General features: G+C 43.6%; 1 protein-coding gene across 1 annotated transcript in view; it reads right to left on the bottom strand.

Annotated features, from left to right (window-relative positions):
• Positions 1-6,783: 6,783 nt before the first annotated feature.
• The window catches only part of LOC138299508 (G protein-activated inward rectifier potassium channel 1-like), a 196,811-nt gene continuing 191,078 nt past the window's right edge, over positions 6,784-12,516 (bottom strand). Inside the window, exon 3 of the mRNA XM_069237781.1 lies at positions 6,784-7,853. Within this exon, the coding sequence (XP_069093882.1) occupies positions 7,243-7,853 (611 nt within the window). The 3' untranslated portion in view covers positions 6,784-7,242. The remainder of the gene's footprint in view (positions 7,854-12,516) is intronic.

The raw sequence follows: 12,516 nt of genomic DNA, 5'->3' as shown, positions 1-12,516 counted from the left end.
AGACAGTACATTTGTTTTGCAAATCTTGATGCCATGTTTGTGTGTGTTCACAGGTATGTATGTGTTTGTGCATTCATGTCTGTGTTTGTGTGAGTGTGTGAGTGTTGTGTGCACTGCCCAACCTAATGAAATCTGTCCCTCAATCATGGTAATTTTTGGGAAATTGTGGGGAACAATGGAATGATGCTTAGTTCCTACCCTGATAAATGCTGATCCACAAACAGAGGTGGTAATTCTTGGCAACTTTTGGGCATGTATGAGTTGACGCCTGTAGCCCATGCTAGTCAAAAGAAAGCAGTTGCACGTTGCACCATGATTGTAATTCTTGGCCACCTGTGGCATCTTTTGGACGATACGCCTTGCTCAAAGGCTGATCCTTACATAATGGTGGTAATACTTGGTCACATGCGGTCATGCATGACATGATGCTTAGTCCTGGTAATATGCAAGTTTTGTTATAAAGAAGGCAATTACTGGCCATAATGGTGCCCAATCCTGCATAATATCTTCTTTGGCACACTTATTGTTGGCATCCTTGATACAGTGACAGTTGTGACTGCAAGGTGGTCATTCCTGAGATTGTGAGCTTGATTGTCAATCACTCCAGCTCTAATGCTGGGCCCCATGTTGCATTCCTTCTATGGCATCAGGCCTGGGCTTCCAAGTAAAGGCCAGAAGGTTAAGTAAAAAACAGAAGGTTAAGGGTGTCTTCCTTTTGTGTCATTCCCTGTTTGGCCCTGTTATTGTCTAGAAAGAGCATTTGGACAGAAATTCTGCTTTGCATATCATTCCCTGAACCTATCCCTACTCCATTCCTGGTGAACACCACACATTACTAATTAAGGGGGTTACCAGTACCTCAAATGGGTTGCTTATCTGTTGCTTTTCATTTGCTTCTGGGTAGATGCCATATAACTCTCCTACATATATGCCAACAGACCTGAATCCGACGGGAGGCTCCCAATTTTTTAAGCCCAAAACATCTTTATTTTACCTCTTTCCTGCCTAAAAGTGCCTCTGTTCCCATTTAAGTCACATAAGAAAATAAATTCCCCTATTGTTTTTCAAAAACTCCCTCTTTGCAGCTTGGAAATGTTGGCATGTATGTACCCATGATCATTTAACAGTGTTCAAAGTACATTGCTCGTCTGTTGCCGTTCATTTCTTCCTGGATAGATTTCATATAACACTCATCAGGTTGGGTCCTTCAGGATAGACTCTGTATTATTTTCTAGTACTCAGTGGTGTAACATTGTCTCTTCTAGGCTACTTCATCTCTGTTGCCCCTGAGCAGTTGTAGAAATACAACTTCTTGGTGGTTTGAAAGTGCCTCTAAAGTGTCACTCGAGTGTTGCCCCACAGTAGAATCCATATAATACTAATTTCTTTGCAGATTCCATATCATGCTCTTTGGTGGTTTAGCGATGCCTCCAATGGGTTTCTCCTCCGTTTTCCATAAGCACACCCCCATTTAAAACTTACTGGTTGTTTAAAAGTGCCTCCAAAGAGTCGTGCCACTGTCTCCTATAGGCAGACTCCAAGCAATACCCTTTGAATCATACACTTCAAATGGTGCCCATGAACTGGATGGTAATGAAAGTGCGTAGAAATCTCACCAGGGGTATGAAGGGATTTATAACTAAAGCAACCGGACTTCCCTTAAAAGTGCTTGAAGCCTACTTCTCAATACAGTTACAGGCTTATGTATGCAATATTTATATATTGTAACCTAGCCGGAGGCAGGAAAGCACTATACAGTGCCAAAACACAAAGCAATCCATTCAGTGAATGTATCCCAGGGTAGGGGGGGTGAAGCTGCTCTATAGGAGAGGGGCCTCCCAATGTATTCTTGCATAGTGTTCCAGTTCTTGGGTGCTTAGATATTAAAAGGCCTGTTTCCTGTTTTGTTTTTGTTTTTTTTCATTTACATTTCTTCGTGTTTAGTCTGGAGGTGCTCTGGCTTCCAGTGAATCAGGAGCCACTGGTAATTGTCAGCTTGTCAATCACATAGTTAGGCATTCCCATAGTGATTGCTTTGTGGACAACATGCTGGTCTCGGAGGTGGTGTGTGCCAGTTGGGGATGATGAGAATGAATTTTTTCAAGCCATGATGAGTCCTGCTTCAATGTGTAAGGTGCCTTTCAAAGGGGCCAGTGTGACTCTGAGAGGACTTGGAGCAGGGTGTCTGCACCATCCATTGTGAGATTACAAGTGACTGAACTGCCATTCAGAAGTCACATTCTGAGAGCTGGTACCAGGTCCTGATGGTCTTATTGACTATGTGTTCCTTGAAGGGCATATCAGTATACAAATTGACTTCAAGTGACTTGGCGTTGGGTGCTAGCTGGGGCTTGAATCCATCCATGTTTATGTCATTGAGCCAGATTTGGACTAGTTCAATGTTGTTTTGGGTGAATATGAGGAATCTGTTCTTAGTGGGTTTAGTTTCATGTAGCAGCTAGACATTCAGCTCTGGTTGCGGTGCTTGAGATGTTGGATATTTTGGAGAGAGGAGGCTTAATTTGAGCCGGTGATTTCCAGTGCTCGGCACCAGGACTTAATTGTTACCACTGCCACTAATGGCAGACTGCACATACACTGTTTGTCTAATTTAGAGATTAGCACAACAAAAGTTGTTTATTAATTCAATACACATTAAAAATGACTAATGCCTGCTGCCCATGCCAATCACTTAGCTTTGGAGGCCTGGAATAGTCTGAATTATCACACTTGTAGGAGTGTGATGAAAAGCAGTTGTGTTGGTACTGTCATGGGCAGTGCTGGCAGGGGCACACTGTTGTGCAAGCTGCAGTGGCCGCCTGATGAGAGCTCTGCACTTTTTTTTAATTTTTATGAATCAAACCCTGAATGTAGTTATATTGTGGCCAGCTATGATATGATAATGTCAAGGCTGGAATGCAAATACGATTGAATACATTAAAATTCAAGCAGGGTTTAAAATGAGAGGACCACTGCAAGTGAAAGAACATAACAATATAGAATTTTCACTAGTGCATAAGGTTAGCTGACACTCAATCCAGGCGTAGGAAGACACTTATTTATTAATGTACAGATTTTTTAGAGAAGTTTGGGAATCCCAGAATCTAATGTATTTGTGAACGCTTGTTTTAAAAATGCATAATTTCTGAGCTATGCCACAATGGCAGAATTTGTCCGAGAGCAAGAACTGCTTTCCAGATATTAAGCAGGAGGGGTCTAGAAAAGACCACAACTGATTTGTGTAGGTTGGGTAGATTTCAACCCAGTGCCTGCCACAGCTTCTAATACGTGAAGGCATTGATTACCTCAGGGAGGAGAGTTGAGGTGGTAACTGAGTTCATCAGTGTCACATGTCTGCAGTGGGGTCCACTTCGGGATTAACTCTAGTAGAGTTATACAGCAATGTGAAGGATTTCTGAGAGATTTCTCGAAAGATTTTGGGATCACACAGTGGTAGAGCATCCCTACTGTCCAAACCAAAAGGTTCCAAAATCTCAGACTGTCACCAATTCTTGCTACATCATCAAGCACTCCCCATTTGGAGTCACAAAACATGTTCTTTCAGTTGATTAATCACTTATAGTTAATCCACCTTCAGCATTCCTCAATTAGGCCTGGGCCTTTATTCATTTGCAGAGATCCAATTTGGCGAAACTACATCCGTTATTGAACCAATTATGTTTTTTTGCAGCTCTGTACCCGTTCATTTGTGGATGGGACATAATGGGGCAAAAAGTGGAGGCAGTCATGTTGACCCACTTCTCTGTTCTCATATCATTTAGGTGTTAGGAAATGTGATTTTGGTGATTGCACAGCCATCACCAGCCCCACCATCAGGAAACTCACTGTCCAGTCCTGATAAAGGCAGGATGGTATCACAGGAACCATCCAATATAGGATGAGCTCCATGACTCCATATGTGTCAGTGTTTTTCCTGTCCAAGACAGTCATGTAAATTGTGGTAGCTCTGTTATGTTATGTTATGTTATGTTATGCTATGAAGATTTATAGAGCACACTGTCACTTGGGAGGGTATCCTGGTGCTGACTAGGTGTGAGTCCAGTCAAACCTAGGGCCAAGTGGGACCAGTTGAAAAGCCAGGTCTTCAGCTTCTTGCAGAATGCAAAAAGTAAGGAGGAGGCTCTTATGTGTAGCCACAGGTCATTCCATGCTTTAGGAGTGGTGTAGAAGAAGTTTCGACCACCAGATCTGGAGAGAAAATACCCGAATGTAATAGGCGACACTCCCTGCATATGGAACAGCGATTATGGCCCTCATTACGACCATTGCTGCAAATGCCGCCTACCGCCACGGCATCGGCCACCAACATACCGTCACCGTGGCTACCGACCATCCATGCCATTATGACTGTAGCTGGAATTCCACCAGATGTCTGGCTAAATTCCAGCTGCGGTCATGGCAGTGGACGGCAGTAAGGTGGTACTGCTGCCAGCAGCAGCGCCACGCCAGCAAAACACCGCCTACCTGTTCCATGATACGGCTTGGCGGTGCTTTGCTGGTGGATGCTGCTGCTGGCAACAGTGCTGCGTCCCGTCTCCTGCTGGAGGACCCCCTGCAAGCAGGTAAGTCAGGCTCTCCAACAGGAAAGGGGGGTGGGGAGTGCTGTGTGCGTGTGTGGGGGTGTGTGCGACTGTGTGTGAATGCGTGCATGCGTGTGTAATGTGTGTGTGCATGAGTGGGTGTGTGTGTACGTGCATGTTGTATGTTCGTGAGTGTTGCTGTGAGTGTGTATGAATGTATGCATGTGTGGGTGAATGTGTGTATGGGTGTGTATGTGCGTGTATGTGTGGATATGTGGGGGGGTTGAGAGTGGGAGGGTGGGGGCGACTCTGGGGAGAGGGAGGAGGGCATGGGAGACCCCTATCAGTGGCAGGGAAGGAATTCCCTGGCACTGATAATGCCTACCACCATGGTTTCCGTGGCGGTACAGAAACCACGGAAACCATGGCGGTGGGCGGGGTCAAAATGCCATGGGCGGCCGCCGTGGAGGTCGGTGTGTTGCCTTGGCGGTTTGGCAATAGTGGAGGTAGGTACCACCAGCCTGTTTGCGGTATTACCTCCACTATAGCACCGACCGCCAGGATCGTAATGACCCCCTATGTCTTTTATGAAGAATGACCCACTCTATGAGAACCTGTCTTTGGGAATTACATATAGGCCAATAGGTCGGTCAGGAAGCCCAGAATTTTAGCCCCCCCCACCCCGAATCAGGTCGTACTGTGGAAAATCTATGTTGGCTTCACAGTCGAATGGCCCACCGAAATTCAAATGAGGCTCTTAGTTCCATTTGGTTTTAGTAAACACTAATTGGTGCAAATTCATATAATTGTCTGATGTTTGTGTCACAGGAGCCCAGATTGGGAGGGGGGAGCAATACAATAGGATATCCAAGCCAAGTACATGCCGTTTGCCTGCTCTGAGGTCCGAGATCAGAAAAATACCACTGGTATCCTTCTCAAGACCCTGATTGGCTCTTCATGGGGAAATTTGAATAGATCATAGTCCCTCTCAAGAGGCATGATTACTTTGAAGTAGCCTGAAACAACACTGGTCCAATGGAAACATGAAACTGAGGGCTACACAAGGACTGTCAAACAGAGGCATGTCAGACTGTCTATATGTTGATTGACCCCATTAATTTAGCAGTAGCCGTCATCACTGTTATGCTGTGTTATTGGTTAAATGCATGGATCACAACTTGTGGACCATAACAGCTGGAGAAAAAGAGGTTTCACTATTGATCAGCATTTGAACTCTTCTGTTGATGTGCCAAATAAAAAAGGGATTTTCTAAGTAACACTTCTGGTTGGACATTGATCTTTATTGGTTAGGCCATGATTTCTTGACCGCATCTGCCACGGAAGAGTTTAAAAAAACTGTAGAGTGTAGAACCATTGCAGATCTAGCACTTAAGAGCATGGGCAAGCTGGCGAGTAATAACAATACGCAGTATCAACTATTAGTGGACCCCCAAAGAGCATATGGAAAAAAACGTAATTATTTTATTGGTTTTACAGTGCTGAGAATGTGTTGTTCTCTCATTTCTTGATAGATTCTAGATCCTACTCTATGGTGGTTTAACAGTGCCTTCAGTGGGTTTCTCCTCTGTGTCTCCTAGTTACACCCCCACACTGTCTCTCCTGAGGAGACTCCAGCAACACCCCTCTCAGCTCTTCCTTTTGTTTGCGATTTTCAAGTCCGGGCCTTCAGTTTACCTCCCCAGTTCTTTTGCTTATTCAGTGGTTACCTTTCTCTTCTGATCTTCGATCTTCCTCTGGCTCCTGTCTTTTGGTTTTAGGTGCACACACGCTCTTGTTCCTCCAATGTTTTCTCTTATTACGGCAAGTTTATCCCATGTAGGCACAGGGCTTTAGAAAACACAAAACTAGCTACAAAGCAACAGATTGCTGTACAAAGTTGGCAGGTTGAGGAACACAGGTGAAGTGGATGTTTTCTCCTCGTCCACCATATACTCAGTCTCGCCCCTATTCTTTGTGTTAGTTTGGTCCTCAGCTCTGGTATGGTCAGTTCTTGTCTATCAATTTGATCTCGACCATTAATTCCTTTAACGTCCCTCTATTCTACTCTTGAATGATCATCAAGGCTTTTCTTGAACACTCCCCCCTCCTTTCTGCTACTTTTAGTCGTGAGTGTTGCTTGTATTAATCATTTTGTTTTTTTTGTAGTGCTGTATTACACTTTGGAAAAAGCCTTATAAAAATTCAGTATCATGAAATAGTAGAATAAATCAAATAACAATGATTTATTTGCAGTGAGAAACATTCTTTATTAGAAATCATAATTTCATTGATCTAAATTCAAATTAGGAATTTCATGTGATGCGTGTCAGATTTCGTATCTTTAAAACTAAACAGTACATTCGTAGTACTGAATTTCATGCATTTAGATTTTTTTAAAGATATCTTTGGCAATCATTCTACCATGTCGGCTCCTTGAATGCCTGACATCTTTCTCAATAGCACAGCTTTGTTAGGATGTATTGCCTTATTTTTTCCAGAGCTTAGAAGATATTGTAGTATATTTAAATTTCAAGCATGGTTTTGTTCTCTTCTTTGTAGGGTGCGTAATCCAAGCAGGCATAAGAAAACTGAGAATTAAAAATATTACGAACAATCCCTTGAAACGTCTACAGTATCACAGTAGCAGCCATAGTCAAGCCCTAGATTAGATTGCATTTCTATTGCGATTGCTAGGCTTCCCTTAGGCGAGGCGGCTGGAGTTCATTTTCCGCAACTTTGCAGGTAAATTGTCCTCATATCGCGGCCCTATGGTGAGCAATCCTTGGTGCTTGTTCGGCACCTGGAGGTCACCAGTGGATTGTGTCATGCAGTCTGATTTCACTTTGAAAGCTTTCAGTTCGAGCCTATCCCCACCATCGTTACTACAGGGGATGGAGTTGAGCCGTTGAATTTTCAGTGGGAGGTCTCCCGTGCTGCAGGCCCGCTCAACGTTGCTGAAACTCATGCGCAGGAGCTTTTTCTGCAAGTCGTCCTTGCCGGAGCTCATCTTTTGCAATTTGATAGGCAACTGACTCCCCCGTTCCCCAAGAATGTCAATGCAGCCTAGGGAGCCTAGCCGCCCTCGCCCGATGTGGCTGCTGCCGATGCGTGGGGTGCTCAGAGGGGAGGGGAGAGCTATTTTGTCTTCCAGCTCCTTGACACTGTAGGAAGGTGTAGGAACTTCAAAGGTAGCATGGAACTGGGAGTAGTCCACACGGAAAAAACCTTCTTCCAAGGACATCACAGGGAGGAACCTGTGGCCCCAAAGGACCTCATCTTCTGTGTAGGATGTCCTGGCTTGGCAAGTCATTCCTAAAAAATAAGATCAAGCATTAATGGAGAATTTTGTGACTAGATCTTTTTAAGCAACACGCATTTCCACAACAAAAGGAATAAATTCTCAATTTGATGGCTGGAGGTGGCCTATCACTGAGTGAAACAGCAAGGTTTCCCGAATAGGCTACTGTTACCAGTCGCATTCAATCAAATGTCAGATTTACATAAGGAATCTATTATGGCAGTTCTCTATCATGCCTCATCTAAATTCCATTTCTAAGACAAATTACTTGTAATAGGTTCATGTCAGGTCAATAACACAGTAGGAGACTGATTTACAAAGAACATTGTGTAATTTAGGACTGGCCTAGATCGGTAACTAGGTCTAACTTACTCTTGCGTAGGTTACACCATAAGCCATTGAATTAGGCCAGGGTACTTTAAGCATTCTTAAGTTGCATTTGTGGGGTCCTTCGGGGTGTGTCCGGGAAATCTCATACAGATGTGAGACACATCCACTTAGCTGTAACTTTTTTGAATATTACAAACATTTCCAAATGCATTTCGAACACTTATCTATATTCTTAGACTGCCACTGGAAGCATCAGGTAGGAAGGAACACCATTTACCCCAGATTTTACATGGGACATGGAGTTAGAAAGAGTAAGCTAGGGAAAATATGTTTAAGCAAATGAAGAAAGGAGTAATGCAATTAATTTAGAATTATGTACATTTCTTAATCCTACATTTGTGTATATTACAAATATGCATGAAATAAACTGTCATATGTACCTTTTTATTAATGAGCAACAGACATTTAGAACAGTTCTTTAAGACAGTGGTACATTGAACATGAGAAGGGAAAGTTATTGAATGCTCCAACAGATGTACCTGAAGAGCAGACGTAGGCCTCATAATGGGGCAGGATTTTTCACACCCAAGGAAGAACTGATGTTGGGGAGCTGGTAACTCCATGTGTGGGGAAAATGCAGCCAATTATCAGTTGGCGCTCGAGAGTCCATAAAGAAATGAGAAATTACCTGGGCAATTAGAAATGTTGGGTCTGATTCCCTTGGTAATTTCTTGTATTTTCCTAGATTTTCACACAGAGATTTCTGCTGGTTTCAGCAGCCATAATCTCCACGTAGAAGTACAAAACATATTTAAAATGCTTTAATTCTGATGGGTCAGATAACAATAGTTAAGGGCTTTACATCTTAATTATCAAGTGCACATAAACTGGCAGCCATCATGTACACAGTTATAAAATTACAAACACGTAGAAAAATACAATTTGCAAAACAATATACAATCCCTTGCAATAGAGCCTAAAAAGAACTCCCGGTATCCATTACATGTAAGACAATGTGATAACGACCAACTGTTAACAGCCTACTACGTTTAACAAATTCTTTTCACAATAAATAAACTAGGCATACCGCGCTTGTCATAACTTTTCATAATAAACAGCCCAGACCTATGGCAATAGATATAGTGTTTCCTAGTGCACCTATCAGGCCTCCAACTAGTCACCATAACTACCTCAGGCCTAATGTTTTGATCGTGAGCTTTTCCACAACTCAACTATCACGCACACAGCCATAAAAAGATATACAAAATTATAATTGGCTATGCAAAATACTAGCTCTTCAAAGCTTTAGAAGGATTCTCACGGAGCAAATCTTCTATATCAACAGATTGTCACAGGAGGTAACCAACACCAAAACCATTGCCTACTAGAGTAATCTGTGAGGTTCAATGCAACAAAATACTGATCTGTAGGTTTTATTATTGAGTAATAATCCACCATTAAATGTCTATGGACTTTAACATATGCTTGTTACAATGCATGTATCAGGCCAGCTTCCTTATTTGAAACTTTTGATAATAGTCAAATGAGGCTTACAGCCATAATTATTTTGCCACCACAACCAGTTCTGTCTGGCTGTACTGAGTATAGGCTTTCCTCAAGCCTCTCTTCAGCCCTCATGAAAGGTATTTTTTTATTTTGATCATGCTGTCATACCAGGCTTAAAAAATAATTGAGTGTGTTCCTGCCCATACCTAGAATACTCATTGAAGCAGTACAGCAGAAACGTCATATTTATTTTGCACTCATGAAGTAACTTAACATCAGTTCTTCCCTCTCAAATTACCTTATCAACCCAACCCAAGCTCTCACCCTTTCTCACATTGCCTATTCATACTCCCCATAGGAGGGATTAAGTTAGTAGTCACACCTAAAGCAACAGAAACTGGCACAAGACTGCCAGCCTGACTGGTCACCAGATGAACAAGTGGAAACTAGATTACTTTGAGGCGGCTCGACTGGCACTCCATGACAGCATGCTTGACCTTCCAGCGTGTGCACTTAATATGCAAACTCATTCATACAAGCTTGCACAGATATTGCAGAAAGTGGTCTATGACAGGCCACACTTCCCTAAGATACACACATCTGAGCAGGTCCCATCACCACCGTTTCAAACCCCAAACTCTACAATCAATGCTGGAAATATAATAAATATCCTCTGGGAGTGCAGTATCAGATGCAAGTGTGAGAAGGCCATGAGCGTGGAGAAGGGTGGAGCAGAGATACAATGGTGACACGCATCTGATAGGGTGCATACGTGAAATGTCCTACAAGAACCCACCATGTCACCACTACATTTTTACTTACCCATCTGAACATTTGTCAATACTGGCATTATTACAGTACTTCTTAGCAGAGCTGCTATACTGAACAATGGCCAGAACCAGCACTTCTCTTTGCCGCCCTGCAGTATCACTAATGGGCAAGACCAGCCTTCTGCTCGTGGAAGACATTTACGCATTTTCGGTGTCTGGCAAGGCTATGCTTTATGTGAGAGACCCAGACAGGAATGAAACTGGCAGACAGGCCACCAAAAGGACCTCCCTGGGTAGGGCAGCTCTTCTGATGTCCACTATTGGACGCAGTGATAGTGGAGCTAGGTTAACTCGATTGTAGGTGAGTGACAAGAGGTGCAAAAGGTGGACAGATGGGGCAGCCATTTTGTTTTGCATTTTTATATCGCAAAGTCGATCCAGAGGTGTCGAAGCACGTTACATGAGCACCACTTGCATTACTCAAGGTCACATTATTTTATTTGGGTATGGGGCGATTATGTGATGCACCCAGAATTACAGGAAGTTGAGCCGATGCGAGACTCGATACGGTTCCCCAGTTGAAGTCGACAGCTCTGGCCAAAACACCACATCCTCAACCGCCAACTTCTAAATGAGGGTATATATAATTGCAACTGTCCCCTGGATTTAGGACTTCGACATTCAGACATACAGAAATAGCATATCACAGTTCAAAGTAGGAAAGCAGTATATATGTATATCAAAAGACACTATTTTAAAACCAAGCACACTTAATATTCTTTCTTTTTAAACAACGTCATAAGAGAACTATTCCATATTTAACAGTTTCTCTAAACTTAAATTAAATCACCCAAAAAAGAACAGTTCCATCAATGCCATTAATTGTCATCAGTCCACAGCCATTGTGCTGTGTAGTGCCTTTAAAAGGCAGACCCAGATAAGGTCACATTGTACACGTCTGCTTGGCCATCTGCTCTGAATGAAGGAGATTTTCTTCATGCCAAAGCTCTTGGCTGCTTCACAGTCAAACAGCTCAGTTTGCATGGGAGCAGAGCCATAACCAGGCTGTGCGAGGGAAGGAGTGGCACTGCTGCAGGGAAAGCCTCTTTCCTCTTCATAAAGGACACTACCCCACCAGCAGCGGCCGCCGCAAATCTCATAGAGGGGGGTGTGGTGGTGGGGGGACAGGGATGGGTGGGGGGGGGGTTGTTAGGGAATAACAACTAATTAAAATAAAAGACTTAACTCTTTCCGTCGCAGCCTCCATCCTCTCCTGCGCCTCGTACGTCCTTCTTGCCTGTTCTGGTGTCCCAGTATTTGCTGGGACACCAGAAGAGGCTCCCCAGCAAACCTGGGGCTACTTACATGCTATACGTAGCATGTAAGCAGTGTCAGGATTGGTCTGAGTGGCAGTCACTGCCGCTCAGACACAAGCCTGGGGTTTGCACAGTTTCTCCAGCTCAACTGTGCATGCAGCCGGGTTGGAGATAAGTGCCATATATGTTTGGCCCGCCTCAGACGGCCAGCCAAACACACATGTGCACTTAGTGCACTCTCACTTCCTCCCACCTCCCGTGGCACAAGCCCTGTCCCTCCCTGCACTGCTGTGCCAGAAGCAGAAAAAGAAAACAATAGAAACTATCATTTTTTTTTCTGCTTCTGGCACAGCCAGTGGGCCAACGCTCCTTCGCCATAGTGAAGGAGCTGTCCCTGTACCCCACTTTCTCCTGTTTTATCCATCATGGTAACTGCTCATCACAGTTGTGACTCTGGCCTGGGTCAGAACTGTGGACTCAGGCAGGAATGTGTCCCTCGTCTGTAAATAAATTAAACAGGATGCTTCAGGGACAGTGCCATTTTCCTGAACTACATCCAGGTGCTTTAAGCCAGAATAGTTCAGCCGTGGGGCTTAATTTGTGTTTTTTGCAGGTTTTTTTTAGCATCAACTTCGCCGAAGCACATTAGAGCAGTTTATATGGGTACCAGATTACACTACACAAGTTCAAATTCATATTTTGATTTGACATGGGGAGATTAAGAGATATACCCAGAATCACAGATTGAACTGATG

The sequence above is a fragment of the Pleurodeles waltl genome, chromosome 6 (assembly GCF_031143425.1).
Source record: "Pleurodeles waltl isolate 20211129_DDA chromosome 6, aPleWal1.hap1.20221129, whole genome shotgun sequence".
Classification (NCBI taxonomy): Eukaryota; Metazoa; Chordata; class Amphibia; order Caudata; family Salamandridae; genus Pleurodeles; species Pleurodeles waltl.
Note: the sequence above shows the minus strand (reverse complement) of the source record. Positions and strands in the feature narration are given on the sequence as shown.